Raw genomic sequence first — 16,570 nt, forward strand, 5'->3', positions numbered from 1 at the left:
CAATATATTTTTGAAAAATACATTTGTGTAGACGCACAGATCAAATGATCAAATTCTAGTCTTGTTTTAATAGCATTATTTTTTTTTCATTTTTTTTTGGAGGCGAACTGCTTCTTCCATGTCACCATTAGTGGTATTGGGTTTCGGTCCAGGTTAATACCCTCCCGGGTGAAGTGGACCGCTGCTTGACCGGATCCAGAGATTGACCCGCGAAGCGGAGAATCCTGGATTGCCAAAAAAAAATAGAAAAAAAAATAGCATTGATAGCGTCAACGTTTATGTAGTATAGATTGCGAATTGAATTCTATATGTAGATTATCACAAATAAAAAGCATGCATTTTATGAACTGCCATGCTTGCCTTGAATATTTTGACTTTTGCAGGCCTGATCCATAGCACAGGCGGCATAAGCCACTGCTTGCTCACGTGCCCAGACATTTTTTGTGTTTTTTTTCTTGTTAAAAATTCTGGATTATGGGCTTATAGAAGGCAAATTCTGGACCGGTCCTGGACTTTTAACACCATCAAATTTCACGTGCGGCCTGGATATACTACCACTAGCCTCCATGTGCTTCTACCTTTCGGGTATTTCTTTTGCTCACGCATTCCTACTTTTAACTAGAGATATGAACACGAGTTGTTTGTAATCAAAGTCAAACATAAATACTTCAGCAATATTTTTAAACCAGACCTCAGGCCTGGTCCAGACAATGAAAATTTTGTTTAGGGCCCTAAACCAATATAGCAAATGTTCAGATAATAAAATCTGTAATGTAAAATTTTGAAATAAGATTATGCGCCCTAAACAGCTGCTTATGTGGTCTACCTCCTGGGCAGAAACCTGTACACTCGGATAATTTTCTGAGTCACTGATTATTGTATCAATAGCGCCAAACCATTGATTAATAAATTAATTAATTTTAATATATAATTACTAGGGTCGGCCCGCCCTACGGGCGGGATGAACTTTACTTGTGAATGTGATCTAAGTTATTATTTTTGTATGATTTTGTGAATCGTGTTTTAAGTTTGCATTTGCAATAGATATGTATGATACACTACAAAAAAATAATATATTATATCACATAAATAGTATCAAAAAAACAAATGGTATTAATTTGAGACAATTGTTAATAAATAATATAAAATATATTTTTAACATCAATTATTGTAATTGATATTGTTATTAACTTATCTTTGTCTATATTAATCTTTGTTAAGCAAGTGAAAATCAATTAAAAGATATATTGAATTTTCATATACGTGTAAAAATATGCAGTTTACTCTATTAAAAATAATTTTAATTTTTAATATTGTTTCTGTTGTTCTTATTAGAAATAATAAATTAATAAAAGGATTTTATTTTCACTAATGTAATTATTTTACATTTTTAGTGTTTGTTATATATTTTTTGTTGTTGTTAATCTTATGGGGGTAATCATTAATATCTTTTATTGTTTGCCTTTCTCCTTCATCTTCCTTCCTTTCTGTCTCTCTTCTGTGTAAACGTTTGGTTCAGTCTAACAAAGTTTTCAAAGAAACAAAACAATCATCATCATCACCTGTTCTTTGAGCGGATCAAATACAAACAAAAACATATACGACTTTTTTAGTTTGGTGTGCAGTTCTTTGGAGTTAGGTCTTAAGGAACATTACAACATTAATGGAAAAACAGAGCTACATTATAGGTTAATAACACGAAATTTAGTTTTATTACAGTGTTTGTATATCAATGAAATATCTACGTCTGTAGATCATACACTCAAGCATAAAGAAACAGTCAAAGAGTGAGAATGAGTCATTACAAAGCACAAACAGAAACATACAAAAGTTCCAAAAAAAATAGTTCACTTCCTTTGCTTTTTGTTGTTGCTGGGTGCTGCGCATATATAACTTAGCAAAGATCCCGATTCGTCTTCGAAGGATGATGCTAACAAAAGGGCTTACATTTGGATGTGAGACGTAGTCTGAGCTAACACGATGTCAGAAGCCTTCAGAGTTCTAGACACATCATAATCTAGCTGCTCAAACTCTTCCACCAGAGATATCTTTCTCATCAATCTTCCCCATCTCTTTCAGTTTATACACTATAAACTCCGCAGCTCTGCAAACACACACACACAAAAAAACCATAAGCATAAGAAGGAGAATGAAATCATCATGATCTCGCTCACCCAACTCCATCTTCATCAAGATCAGCAGCCTCAAGATCACTATTCGTAATCCTCCTAGAGTTATCGAGAGTTTATAGTGTTTAGATTTTACTCACTGAATAAGTCAAAACACAAATTATATATATATATATATATATATATATATATATATATATATATATCTATATATATAGGCAGTTGTGAAACTATAATTGTAAAATCTAATTAGACATACTCTACCTGGTAAGTGGTAACTGTGTATTGGTGTTAGCTAATCCGACCAGTTCTGTCTGATCGCGGAACCGGAAGCATTCTTTGGGCAACGGAGAAACCGGTTCACTTAACTCATCAAAGGATATGGCCTCACTAAACCGTATTAGCAAAGGAGAGCCGGAAATTCTGAGCACACCTGAGACACATTAAATCCGGAGAGGGAGAACATCTTCCCGGCGACAAGCTTCGAACGGTATCTCTGAAGCCGGCTAGCATTGATGGTAGTTTGCATCATGGTAGCCTAAACCATAGTTCAATTCATCGAAACACAAAAATCGGGAGAAGAATCTAAGAAAAAAAACAGCGATTTTACGATCAATCACCAAGAAATTCACTGGATCATTGTTAAATCATAAAAAAAAAATTAGGAAGAACAGACTTATGTTAACATCCACCAGAAGCATGTCAACCTCTATTCGAACAGACTTACGTTAAAAAGATGAGATTCGAAGAGAAGACGAGTTGTAAGGGAGATATCTCACCTCTATTTATACATAGATCACACCGCTTCTGAACTTCAAGTTTGCTTTGAATACACTTCGTGGGGGAGCGATTTGAGTGGATTAATCACGAAATCTTAACTCAGAGCGTTTCATTTGGCGAGGGAAAGTGGAAACGACATAACCTCGCCGTCAAAGGATGAGGGACGCGTTCTAATGGAAACGACATAACTTTGCAGATGAACATTAGGTCAGAGACGGTTTATTATTTTGTGGGCCTAAACCCATACAAAGTGCCATTAAGAAACATACCCAATAGAAGCCCACATCGCTGTGCCGTTAATGAAACGGAGCGCTTGGATCTGACGTGTCACGCTGTCGACGCTCGACTTTCCACGCTGGATCTGATGTGGCGGAACGTGAGGGATGGAAACATTTTTTTATATATATAAATATATTACCTATTAAAAATCATGTTTTTAAAAGAAATATAGAAAATATTTAAATTTGGTTTTTTCTTTATTTTTATTTCACATATAAAATAGTTAATAATAATTTAAATTATTTTTGAAAAAAATGTAAGAAATTAGAAGTTAGGACATATAGTAAAACATAGAAAATTTAAATTTCATAAGTTTTTATATCTAGTATGAATAACTAAATTAAATTTCAAATATAAAATAAGTGAATAACCAAACAATAAACATCAAAATAGTAATAGATTTTTTATTACAAAAATAAAGTACTATCAAATCTTATTATCTAATTTTGGTTTTTTATTATCGTTTATTATATTTTTTAGTATAGTGAAATGTTCACCAAAATCTAAATATCACAATAAAATAATTTAGTCAATATTATATATAAGCTTACTAAATATGAGATCAATGATTTTGATTCACGATAATAGAATGGTCTTTTGGCATAAAAAGGACTTTGATTCACGAGGAAACATTATTTACTTAGAAACATGTAAATTGTAAATTCAAGAAAATCAAGAAAATAAGATAAAAAATAAAAATACAGTTTAAGTGATAGAGGTTAGAATCTAGAAGGATAGAACAAATGATATCCACCGTGAACAAAATAAGTAAAATTTTAAAAATAAAGTTGAAAGGTATATATAGTATGTGCAAAAGAAAACAATAAATTCATGAGAAAACAAAAAAAAAATATATTTAATAAATTAGTAACGACCTAACAAAAACTTTTAAAATTAATCATTGGTTCATCTGATAGCCAGATTACCAGAAAGATTTTAAATGAATTATATAAGATTTTTAAATTAATAAATATCTTTTTAATCTTAAATCGGATTATTTACCGGATCATTGGACCACAATTATCACGATTATCTGAGATTGAGAGTTGACCTTAAAAGTTATGTTGAGTTGGTGATCCATTGCGAACAACTGTATTAATTGATATGCTTCAATATAAAGCCCATAAATAATTAAAAACATAAGCTTTTCATCACAATATATTAATTACCTCCATCACATTGATTGAGTTTACAAATTTACAATATTAATCTTGGATCAGCCGCGTAAGGAGGTGTAGATCTGATCTTAGCATACACGTTCCACGAGTTTATACTTCGACGTGCTCTGAGTGTGATAATATAATAGCATACACGTTCCACGAGTTTAGACCTCGACGTGTCTGAGTGTGATAATATAATTTATTTGTAAAGCTTAAACAGTTATCATTATTGTCAAGCTAATATAAATAAATAATGACCACGAGACCCACGAGTGGCCATTTCTTTTATTTAAATTTCATGCCTTGTTGAAAGAACAAAAAATGGTTTGCATTTTTTGAAAAAATTAAGAAGATTCCCGAATAATTCCAACTTCATGATCGTCCAGTTAAATGAAGCTTCGTACATACTAAATTAAAAACTCAAGTTGCTACGAGGGTTAGACATCTCAGTAATTATAGACTTATAGTACATATTAATACAAGTGTTCAAGAAAACGCTAGGTATTAAGCGGACGGTGACCTAACGTCTAACGCTTAGAACGATTAAGAGAACGCCTAAATTATTAGTTAAACGGTTTACGTATTTATAAATCATAATAATATATCAAATATATAAAAATTATATTAAATAATAATAAATATTATTTATATATGATAAAATTATTTTCATAAAAATATATATTAAAAATTATATATTATTTATTATTATAATATTATATTTATCTAGACAGTTTAAAATGTAATAACCATTGTTTTATAACGTCTAGTACATAAGCGCTACATAGACGGTTATTTAGACCGCTTTTTAAAACACTGATTAATACAACAAAAGTTCAGATTTCAAATTGAGAAAATAATAGCAAGTGTTTCAAAAAAGGGAAATTGGGGCGTATAGCGATGAAAAAAACGGTAATTTGCAGAGTAGCAGTTTTACCTAACAGACAGCTACACGGCGTCATATATACATAATAATACGGTAGTGTCCTTGAAAATTAACCGGCTTACCTGCTAAAAGAAATTAATTAAAAATATAATTCTGAATTGTCCTAAGTAAATCGTGTCTTCACCCTATTCACATCTTCTCCTTCTCACTTTCTTCTGTAATTTTTGGAAATCGGAAGCCCTCTTCCGCCGATCTGCTCCAACGTCTCGCCACTGCATACAGTCCAATTTTCATCTTCATCGTTCTCTCTTTTAATCGTCTTCGGCTTTGAGTTTTGGTGGTTGTGGTTTGCGTTACCGTTTCGGCCGAGGGGAGTAACACAGCCAGCTTCTCCAACTTCACCAACTCAGTTTTTCTCAGATTTTTGACAACGCCGTAAGTTCTTGGTGTTACGTCTATGACTGTATCAGTATATTCCGTTGCTATATGTCATCTCAAGTGGAATAGTATGTGGCTCAAATTATTCCATTTTACATGGAATCGTACTTTCACATCATATACTATTTCATTCGTTTGCCGGTTCTTATTCTGTTTAACTCATAATTCATTTATATATTGCATATTATAGTGTGAACCGTCTTCACTTTTTGTCTCTCTTACTTTTCATTCTTCAGGTTTGGTATGGATGAGTTATACCTTCCAAGTAGATTGTTTGAGACATGGTTTAGTTTTGTATATGGGTTAAGGGCATTTCACCATTATATACTATGTTATTTATTTTGTTCTATTCTATTTGAGTTTAAAGTTTATATTTGGGTTTATAGTTTATATTTAGGTTTAGGGTTTACTGATTATGGTTTAGGGTTTAGTATTTGGGGGTTAGGGTGGGATTAAAATAAAATTCAGTATTTAAATGAGGTTGAGATAAAATTGATGTCCTATTCTATTTTGGTGATATAAAATAGAACTTCTATGTGGGTTTAGAGTTCACCGATTAGAGTTTAGGCTTTAGTATAAGAGTTGAGTGGGATAGGATTGAGGTTTAGTATCTAGGGATTGGGTTTGGATATGTTTTGTATTTAGGGATTGCATGTAAAGTTATAATTTTATACTATTTTGGCTGTATATAATAGAACATTGGGCGCATGTGTGTGTGGTTAATAAAAGCAGGCGTGGATGGCTTTTTCTTATGTTGGCTACGTTGTTCTTTTTTGCTTTTTACCTGATACCTACAAAGATAAAGGATAAAACCGGATAATCTAGAGCACAAATGTTAGAAAATGAATTATGTCAAAATCAATGCTATTTATTTAATTTACACTCAAAATATGGCTAGTTGGCAAATAAGCCCTTCAAAAAAAGTTTGAGAAAATAATAGTACAAAATACGATGAGGATCGATCGGTTACAACGATACGAGTATCAGGGAAATAAATAAACACAGGTGACAGCAAAGTACTGAATTATTATTTACTCTTTTTTTAAGGCATACTGTATTATTATTTACGCATGCGATGCACGATCAATTCACGAGATATTTAAGTAAATGATTGATCAAAGAGGGTTCCATTGAATTTTAGTACCCATCGTGTCACCATCTTCATTGATCAATCTTGTTCTCTCAGTTTTTTTGGAACAATTTTTGATACAAGCAGATGCCCAATAAGTACTCAATTGAAAACATAATTTGGCTAATTTTACGTGTATATCTAATTTAGGCAACGAAATAATTAAACCATGAGTTTAGAAACCAGCAGGATTAAGTTAGGTGGAATTTCTAGTGGTGTGAACGTTATCATCACGCTTAAAGATCAACAAGGGAGAATGAGTCAATAAAATGGTTTTTCTCATGAGAAGGAAAGTTACAAAAAATAATTAGATACTTGTGGACCCAAATAAATATTTTTTTATATAGAAACCATGTGATGCGTATTATTGTTATAATTAAATAAACTAAACAATTACAAAGACGTTTGTATATAAGTCCTACCATTTAGGCTCGCTTCTCCCGCATCAAATATTCATCTTCATCATCGGATTCATAACCACTACAATCAGGTAATCCCTCTCTCACTAGCTTCTCTCTCTCTCTTGTATATAATTTATATGTGTATATATACATGTATGTTTGTACCTTCTTTACAAATATAACAATCAGTTGTTTCTTTTTATTTCTATCTCAATCACTTTTAAAAAAAATGAAGGGACCTACTTGACTTTGTTAAAACAGTGGTCCAGATTGTTATCGATTTTTTTTTTTTTTTTGAGAGCAATGTTATCGATTTATCATTGTGTTATAAAGACTTATAGCATAGACCAGTTTCAGCGCATAGTTAGATGTTAAAGCTTACCGTTTACGTTAGTTTCTTATATTTAAATAAAAAGGTAGGAAGAAGGTGAGAAATTTCTGATATTTTATTTTTTAAAGAAGACTTAAAAAATATTTATTAGAGCCACTTGAATCTTTGTTAATGAATTCAATATTATCTATTTAATCACATAATTTATTTATATTGGGAACAATAATGCAGTATTATATTGGTGAGAGGTGCGTTTAGACTAAGGAACCGGATTTATTAGCTTTGACTTGAGACTTTCATCTACACTATGGAGCAGTTCATTACATTTAGTCAAGAACAAGAAAACTAAATCCGTATTACTGTATAATATACGAACAGGTAATCGAAGTGACAATGTCTTGGGACGATGGTAAGCACGCGAAGGTGAACAAAGTCCAGATTACGTACGATGACGTCATCTACTCAATCCAGGTCACGTACGCCGGAACCGCTCTTCAATCCCAGCGCCGTGGCTCCGTTGGGCCCAAAACTGCCGAGGTTAGTTGAATAACAAACATAAGTCTTTTATAGTTTCAGTTCTAGTGGTAACGCTTAATATATGTTTATGTAACAATATAGACTGAACTTTTGTTTTGTTATGTAATAGTTCACTTTGGGTCCGGACGAGTACATAACGTCTCTGTCTGCTTACGGCAAAACGCTGACCACGCAAGAAGTTATCACGGCGTTGACTTTCACAACGAACAAGGGGACTTATGGTCCCTACGGAAACAAAACTGGTTACCAGATCTCTGCTCCGGAAGGTTCCGGTAAACAGATCGCCGGTTTCCTTGGTACGAGCGGCAATGTTCTCAACTCCATCGACGTTCACTACGCTCCCATACCCACTGGAACCGGCGGAACCGGAACCGGAGGAACAGGAACTGGTGGAACCGGGACCGGTGGAACTGGTGGAACCGGGACTGGTGGATCCGGGACCGGTGGAACTGGAACTGGGGGAACCGGAACCGGTGGTACTGGCACGGGAGGAACAGGAACTGGTGGAACTGGTACGGGAGGAACCGGAACTGGCGGATCAGGGACCGGTTCAGGGGCTGAAAAGTTGGATGCACAAGGTGGCACAGGAGGAACTGCATGGGACGACGGATCCGATCACGACGGCCTAACAAAGATAACCGTAAGAACAGGTGGGGTAGGCGTTCAATACGTTCAGTTCGACTATGTGAAAGCCGGACAACCGAAACAAGGAGCCCTCCGTGGTGTGCAAGGAAGTAGAGGTTTAACACGAGATGTAAGCTAAGAAGGTTTAATTAATTTTCCTAGGATGATTTTTTTTTTTTGTACTGACATTGTAAACCACTGCAGTTTTTGATTAACCATCCGGACGAGCATCTGGTTTCAGTCGAGGGTTGGTACGATCCCTCCAATGTCATCTTGGGAATCCAGTTCAAAACTAACCTGAAGACTTCTGATTACTTCGGCTATGAGTTCGATGGTACTGGTACTAAATTTACTCTCCAAGTTCAAGACAAAAAGATCATTGGGTTCCACGGTTTCGCCAGCGACCATCTCAATTCCATTGGAGCTTATTTCGTTCCCGTATCCTCCACCCCCACCAATCCTAACGTTCCACCCACGAAGCTTGACGCTAAGGGTGGTGAGTCTGGAGCTGAGTGGGACGATGGTGCTCACGACGATGTTAAAAAGGTCTCTGTTGGACAAGGCACAGATGGTATAGCAGCCGTCATGTTTGAATACAGAAACGGTTCTTCAGTTGTTATTGGAGCTGAACGTGGGACACCAACAATGCTTGGATACGAAGGGGTACGTTAAAAGTTAAAACCGATATGTACTAGAGTTTTTCCCTTCTTTTTTTTTTTTGAAAAATTCTATGTGAAAAAAAAAATAGTTTAAATATTTTTGTTACGCCTTCCTCTTGTGCAGTTTGAGCTTGCATCTGATGAATACATAACCATCGTGGAAGGAACCTTCGACAAAATCTTAGGAAGTGATGGCCTGACACGTCTCACTTTCCATACTAACAAGGATACATATGGTCCGTATGGTATCGAAGGTAGTGCACACTTTGACTTCAAGGCGGAAGGTCACAAGATAACGGGGTTCCATGGACGAGCTGGTGCTACTATTACTGCTATTGGAGTTTACTTAGCTCCATTAGGTACCACCCCCTTGATTCCTGCAGAACCAAGCAAGAAGCTAGACGCTAAGGGTGGTGATGGAGGAGCAACATGGGATGATGGCGCTTTCGACGGCGTACGCAAAGTGTCTGTAGGACAAGCCGAAGATGGTATAGGAGCGGTTAAGTTTGTGTACAACAAAGGTTCTTCTGAGATCGTAGGAGATGAACATGGAAAGAGTACTCTACTCGGATTCGAAGAGGTACTATAGCTTAGTTCTTTCTGTTTTCTTTATCATTTTTTTAACATATGGACTAAATTTCAGTTTTGGTTACTTTGATTCCAGTTTGAGCTTAACTATCCAAGTGAGTACATCACGGAAGTACATGGCACATGCGACACAATCTTTGGGAGCCAATCCGCGATCATTACCATGCTTACGTTCAAGACTAATAAGCCAGCAACATATGGTCCCTTTGGGCTTACTGCTGGCCCACCCTTCGAACTCAAACTGGATGGCCACAAGATTGTTGGGTTCCATGGAAGTGCTGGTGATCTGCTTCACAAATTTGGAGTCCATGTCCTTCCCATCAACTGATTCCTGGAGATCTTGAATTTGTCACACTTTTGTGGTCTTTTGCACGTTGAACTTTGAATTGCTGTTTCTGGTTTCTGTTTGTTTCATCGCTTCAGTGGTTGACGTCTTTTCTTTGTGTTATTGTTCTGTCTTTTGTTGGATTTGTGATCCATTTTAATAAAAGAAGCGTGTTTCAATTGTTTCTCTACTTCCTTGAATCATAACATTTAGCACACTCCAAAAAGACACACATGGGTTTATTAAAATAACAATAGAAGAACCCTCCTTTATTTAGATAGCCAATAGACAAGACAAACGTACATTAAGATATAAGACAAACCAAAAACAACAACAATAGACCATGCAACTCCATAAGTTCACATGATAATCTTATTCATACACAATATAAGATTGGTTCTGCATCAGTTGGCTATGGGCGCCACTCTAACTCCGATCTTGTAAAGAAACTCACCAGATTGTCCATAGAACCCAACGACCTTGTGGTCTTTCTTCTCCAGCACGAATTCAGTTCCTGAGTCCATTCCATACGGGTCAGAAATTCTCTTGTTTGTCTTGAATTTAAGACAGATGATGGCCGGTGCATCGACACCATAAATCTTGTCATAGTAGCCTATCACACCTGTGAGATATTCACCATCTTCAAGCACAAACTGCACGTTTTGCAACCAATTCAATACTCAAAAACTCAACGGTTGTAAAGTAACAAAAAAAAAGTACTAGTTTCGAAGATGAAATCAAGAAAACAACCTCTTCAGCATCAAGCAATGACTTCTTCCCGTGAACACTTCCAAGGACAGGCTTTGAAGCATTTACATACTCAGCCTCGAAATAAGTCACACAAGAGTCACCTTGTCCTACATATATCTTCTTCACATCATCATGAACACCATCGTCCCACTTAACTCCAGCGTCTCCACCTTGTGCTGGAATAGTATCGACGGGAGTCACTGGTGTTGACGTAGGAGCAATATAAACTCCAAGAGAGTGGATCACGTCGCTTGCACTTCCATGGAATCCAACGATTTTGCCACCTCCTAGCTCTGCTTCTTGTCCAGAGGCCATTCCAAACGGCTGAGAAACTTTTCCCTTGAATGTCTTGAAGATAAGAGCGGTGATGATCTCTGTTGGTGTTCCAAAGAGTTTCTCGTAGTAAACTTTTACAGATGTTATGTAATCATCTGAATCAAGCTCAAACTGCAAAACCATACATCAACAATTTCGATATTAGAAAAATATATAATATATACATTTCTTAAGCAAAAATCAAGAATACAAAAATCTATGTACCTCCTCTGGGTCAAGTAACGTCTTTTTACCATGTTCGAGTGATACAATCTTCCCATCTTTCTCATAATCAAACTTGACATAAACCACACCAGAGTCACCTTGTCCAACATACACTTTCTTGACATTCTCATAAGCACCACCATCGTCCCATAACTCTCCTCCACGACCACCTTGAGCTTCCAGCTTGGTCGGACCACCTGACGCCGGTGGAGTCACCGGAGTAGTTGGCGGTGTTATATAAGCCCCCAGGGAATGAATAGCATCACTGGAACTTCCATGGAATCCGACGATCTTGCCACCTCCAAGCTCGGCTTCTGTTCCAGAAGCTAATCCAAAAGGCTGAGAAACTTTGCCTTTGAATGTTTTGAAGATAAGAGCCGTGATGATCTCCACTGGCGTTCCAAAGAGCTTTTCGTAGTACACTTTCACGGATGTGATGTAATCTTCTGGATCAAGCTCAAACTAGCAAAAGAAAATCAAGAAAATCAAGAAAACTCTATTGGTCATTTGGTTGAACGTGTATAAAGAAAATGTTTTACCTCCTCTGGATCAAGAAGTGTCTTCTTCCCATGTTCGAGTGATACGATCTTGCCGTCTTTCTCGTAATCAAACTTGACGTAAACCACACCAGAGTCACCTTGACCGACATACACTTTCTTGACGTTCTCATAAACACCACCATCGTCCCATAGCTCTCCTCCGCGGCCACCTTGAGCATCCAACTTTTTCGCCATTGTTCTTTCTTAAGCCTAAATTTAATTAAAAACGCATATGAAAATTATAGAAGATTCACGAACATACATTCATCGTTGCCACTGACCACACTGAAAAAGGGACAATGATGAAACTAGTCTAAGTGGAAAACTACAATACTTCCACTAGATCTTTACATTAAACAATATTATCATATATGTTCGCGTAGATTCAGTTTCCTTTACGGATATTCACTAAAATTATAAAACTTGTAAAATATCGATTTTAGAAAGAAATAAAAAGGAGTAAGAGGGAAGAGAGAAAGATAACCTTTTTAAGTGTGAGAAATGGAGATGAAGGGGAATGTGTGGCTTCATGCTTGATACTTTTTGTGTATATATAATAATACAGTTTCGAATACGGACATTAAGTTTTACAAAATTAAAAATACCAATACTAACCACTTTTTTTTCCTTAGGCTTGAGTTATACAACTCGTGCTCCACGAGGGAGGGAAGCTTCGATTAGTTAGCAATTTGTACCGAACAAAAAGGTACACTCGACACATCTTTATTGCACGAGAAAAAATATAATAGTAGTGTACCTTAGCAGTTGAGTTATTTTGTTTTAATGAAAGTTGTGACTAGAACCCCAAAATTCAAACTAGTAAAAAGATCCCATAAAATAAATAAATAAAAACGAATAAGAAAGCATCAAGAATCAAGAGATCAGTTATCTTTGAGATCATTTTTAGGCCATGCGCAGCAAAGGTATCTTAATAGATCTCTTATCATTAGATCAATGAAATTAAATGAATAAGGAAGAGAGAGAGAATGAAGAACGCTTCCGAGTGCAGACTTCTGAAAGTTAGGAAGAGACTCCATTTCTATTTGTTTTCTTTCCATTGGCTAAATTTAATTTAACTTTCAGAAGTTCATATTAAAAGTTCATATTATACTTTGACCAAAAAAAAAGTTCATATTATACTAATTTTTCAACCACTAATTATGCTCTTAGGGGCACTAATTTTTAACTAAAAGTTCATATTATACTAATTTTTACTAATTTTTCATATTAAAAGTTCATATTATACTTATATTCTGTATTATATGAAAGTTCATATATTATATTAATTTTTCAACCACTAATGATGCTCTTAGGGGCACTATTAGTGATAATATTTCAATGAATACCTATCAATTAAAGTAATGAAAAGAATTGAAATAGAAGAAGAGATAATGAAAGTTTGTTAGAATCAGTTGTTTATAAAGGCACCGCAAAGGAGATGGTGAGACATAATTATACACCTATCAACTCTATAATAATTCAATTAATTTAAAGCAAATGAAACATAAATAGAGAATTTAATACTCCTTCCGTTTCTCAATAAATATCGTTGTAGAGAAAATTTTTCGTTGCAAAATAAATGTCGTTTTAGTATTTCAATGCAGAATTTATTAACTTTATTCTTCATTTTATTTTTCTATTGGTTAAGATGTATGGGTAATGATGTTTTTATATGGAAAATATGCAAAATTTAATGATTTCTTAATCTGTGTGCACAACTCTAAAACGACACTTATTCAGAAACAGAGAGATTATTATTATTATTATTTTTTGTTACTGAGAAACAGAGGGATTATATGAGAAACAAATTGAGATTTTCTCTGCAGTGCCATGCTCTTAGTCTTAGAGCAGCTCCAACAGGGAAAGCTCCACTTAGAGTCTTTAAAATGCAAAATATTAACTTTTTAATAAAATTAAGTTAATTGATTAAAATTTAATTTTCTTTTTAAAGGTTAACCAATTATAAGCAAGCATTTTGACTATAAGTTTTTCACAGGTTTTTTAAATCTGTTTCCTATGAACTTTTTATCACTCTCTCTTTTCTCCTTTAACATTTTGATTTAGTTTTAATTATAAGAAACCCATTAGCAACTTCTTGTTAGAGCTGTTCTTAGAGACAAGTCTTTCTAAGTGAGTACCTAATATTAGTTTAATAATATTTGTAAATGTAATTTGTTACGAGATTAAAATTAGAGACGAAAGAGGTGGGCTATGGTTCGTGGCATTAGAATTAGAATTTAGAAGTGCACTGAGGACGACCATTTGTCTCTTTTTCTCTCCAGCTATAACAACGAAACTGTTACACTCGTTATTCACGTGAGCTATATGCATATTTCCAAGTTGGGTACTCTTCTCTTAAAAAAAAACAGAAAAAGAACCTTTCTTTTTTATGAAATGTGAATTTTTTTTTATGAAATGTGAAATTTATTGATCTATGTAAAAAGAATAGGTATTTACATCAGCCCTTCAATCACTTATGCTTGTACTTCAAACCATCTTTGCATTATACCAACCAGCTTGTGATCAGACCTATAACCCAGAGAAGTGATTTTGTTGCAAATTATCAACAGTTCGGAAGAAGTTTGTTACTCTCTCAAAGCTCAATAATCCACAAATCATGGGAATAAAAAAAGAGAAAATTGCTAAAACGGAACAAAAAAACAGCATAAATATCTTTTCTGGTATAATATCATCCTTAAGTTGTCCATTTAGTATATTTTTTTTCATTATCTCAAAACTAATCCTTAACTAATCAAATTAAACACATTAAACACAATTTAAAAGTTTAATTGAATTTTAAAAATTGTAATAAAAAGGAAAAAAGAATTAAAAACATTAAAACTTTAAAAGTTTTATGTTTTTATCGAAAAGTTTTCAAATACTTTAAATTTCTTTATAAAAATAAAATTTGTAAAACGTTTTTTTATAAATTATATTTAACATTTTCATTAATTTTTTTATAATGTTTTATTTTTGTTTTTATTAAGCTTACAAAGTTTTTTATTAAAGTTTTATTAAAAAAGTTTTACAAAGTTTTATTTTTATTAAAAAAGTTCTACAAGGTTTTTATTTTTTACAAAAGTTTTGAAAACTTTAAAATTTTAAAAGTTTATTTTTATTAAAAATTTGAATAAAAAAGAAAAGAACGTTTAAAAAAAGTTTAATAAAAAGGAAAAAAACGTCTTTAACAAGGTAAATCGACCTATACACGTTTTAGTAAGTCAGAATATTACAAATATTTGTAAAAGATATTCTTAACTGAAACTTCCATTATTTTAGCTAAAATCATATCTTTTATGGGAAAACTGCCAAAACGGAACAAAAATTCAGCATGGTTGTCCTACTGTATAAAACCATAATTTAGTTGTCCTTTTAGTATAATTTCTTTCATAATCCCAAAACTAACCCTTGATTAATCTAATTAAACATATTAAGTTAATATAATTTAAAACAAATAATAATTAAAAACGTTTAAAAAGGGAAAATAAAAATAAAAACTTTTAAATTTTTTTAATAAAAATAAACTTTGTAAAACTTAATAAAAATAAAAATAAAAATAACTTACAATCTTTTTTAACAAAAATGTTAAATCAACCTAATAAAAACAGTTTACAGAGTTTTATTTTTATAAAAAGTTTAAAATATTTGTAAAAATATTTTTTAATAAAAATAGACTTTGTAAAAATAAAAATAATTTACAAATTCTTTTAATAAAAAACATTAAATAAACTTATTAAAAAACATTTTACAAATTTTTATTTTTATAAAAAGTTTTAAACGTTTTTAATAAAACTTTAATTAAATAAAAAATATAAACTTTATAAAAATAAAAATAAAACTTTACAAAAAAAAATTCATAAAAACTTTAAACTAACTTTATAAAAAACATTTTAAAAATTTTTATTTTTATAAAAAGTTTAAAACGGTTATAACCTTTTAATTTTATCTAACTTTTTAATAAAAATAGAACTTTTAAAAATGTTTTTAATAAAACTTTAATAAAAATAAAATTTGTAAACTTTACAAAAATAAAAATAAAACTTTACAAAAAATTGCAAAAAATTTCAAAACACCACATGTTGTATAGATATGTATCATAGAGAACAAGAATTTGTGAAAAAAATCAAAAGAAAAACTATGGAAAAACCATAGATTAATGAAGAAGACAAGATAGAATCATTTTTTTAAAAACTTTTGACAAGTAAAATCGAAAATAACACGTTTTAGGAAGTTAGAATATTTTTAGGAGATTTTTAGAATATTTCCTTAACTGAAATTTTCATTAATTTTCGCAAAAATCAGATAATCTTATCCGTAGAAGGCGCATTCTAAAAGTTTAGAAGATTGACAAAAATCTAGAACACGCTTTCTATTTTTAGTAGACGGAATAGTACATTCTAGAAAATACATTCTGCGAAATTTAGAATACTTAATAAAAGTAGAAGATGCTTCCGGACGAAAAGTAGATAGCTTTAGAA

The 16,570-nt window shown here is 33.0% G+C and overlaps 2 protein-coding genes and 1 long non-coding RNA gene across 3 annotated transcripts; 1 reads left to right on the forward strand and 2 right to left on the reverse strand.

The window, feature by feature from the left end:
* Positions 1-1,660: 1,660 nt before the first annotated feature.
* LOC108857210 (uncharacterized) lies at positions 1,661-3,100 on the reverse strand. The gene is made up of 3 exons (XR_001950322.2): positions 2,909-3,100; positions 2,394-2,714; positions 1,661-2,104 (listed from the first exon to the last, which is right to left on the reverse strand). It is a non-coding gene; the product is annotated as an uncharacterized LOC108857210 (long non-coding RNA).
* Positions 3,101-7,552: 4,452 nt separating this feature from the next.
* Positions 7,553-10,448, forward strand: LOC108862086 (jacalin-related lectin 34). Its single transcript, XM_057010666.1, has 6 exons — positions 7,553-7,615; positions 7,909-8,067; positions 8,177-8,821; positions 8,896-9,354; positions 9,475-9,930; positions 10,015-10,448. Exons 1-6 carry the CDS (start codon positions 7,568-7,570, stop codon positions 10,264-10,266), a joined length of 2,019 nt encoding a protein of 672 aa, XP_056866646.1. The 5' UTR covers positions 7,553-7,567; the 3' UTR covers positions 10,267-10,448.
* A 39-nt stretch (positions 10,449-10,487) lies between these two features.
* Positions 10,488-12,713, reverse strand: LOC108862088 (jacalin-related lectin 35). Its single transcript, XM_018636118.2, has 5 exons — positions 12,577-12,713; positions 12,093-12,302; positions 11,554-12,015; positions 11,014-11,460; positions 10,488-10,916 (listed from the first exon to the last, which is right to left on the reverse strand). Exons 2-5 carry the CDS (start codon positions 12,285-12,287, stop codon positions 10,668-10,670), a joined length of 1,353 nt encoding a protein of 450 aa, XP_018491620.2. The 5' UTR covers positions 12,288-12,302; positions 12,577-12,713; the 3' UTR covers positions 10,488-10,667.
* Between the last annotated feature and the right edge of the window lie 3,857 nt (positions 12,714-16,570).

Source organism: Raphanus sativus, chromosome 5, assembly GCF_000801105.2.
Source record: "Raphanus sativus cultivar WK10039 chromosome 5, ASM80110v3, whole genome shotgun sequence".
NCBI lineage: Eukaryota > Viridiplantae > Streptophyta > Magnoliopsida > Brassicales > Brassicaceae > Raphanus > Raphanus sativus.

What these genes read in the sequence shown, in the direction of transcription:
- LOC108862086 (XM_057010666.1), top strand. Translation starts at nt 7,568, where the DNA reads ATGTTAAAGCTTACCGTTTACGTTAGTTTCTTATATTTAAATAAAAAG. An exon ending in TCTTATATTTAAATAAAAAG is followed by an intron (nt 7,616 to 7,908) that starts GTAGGAAGAAGG and finishes ATATACGAACAG; the next exon opens with GTAATCGAAGTGACAATGTC. An exon ending in CAATGCTTGGATACGAAGGG is followed by an intron (nt 9,355 to 9,474) that starts GTACGTTAAAAG and finishes CCTCTTGTGCAG; the next exon opens with TTTGAGCTTGCATCTGATGA.
- LOC108862088 (XM_018636118.2), bottom strand. Translation starts at nt 12,287, where the DNA reads ATGGCGAAAAAGTTGGATGCTCAAGGTGGCCGCGGAGGAGAGCTATGG. An exon ending in CACTTCTTGATCCAGAGGAG is followed by an intron (nt 12,016 to 12,092) that starts GTAAAACATTTT and finishes TTCTTTTGCTAG; the next exon opens with TTTGAGCTTGATCCAGAAGA. An exon ending in CATTGCTTGATGCTGAAGAG is followed by an intron (nt 10,917 to 11,013) that starts GTTGTTTTCTTG and finishes CAAAACGTGCAG; the next exon opens with TTTGTGCTTGAAGATGGTGA.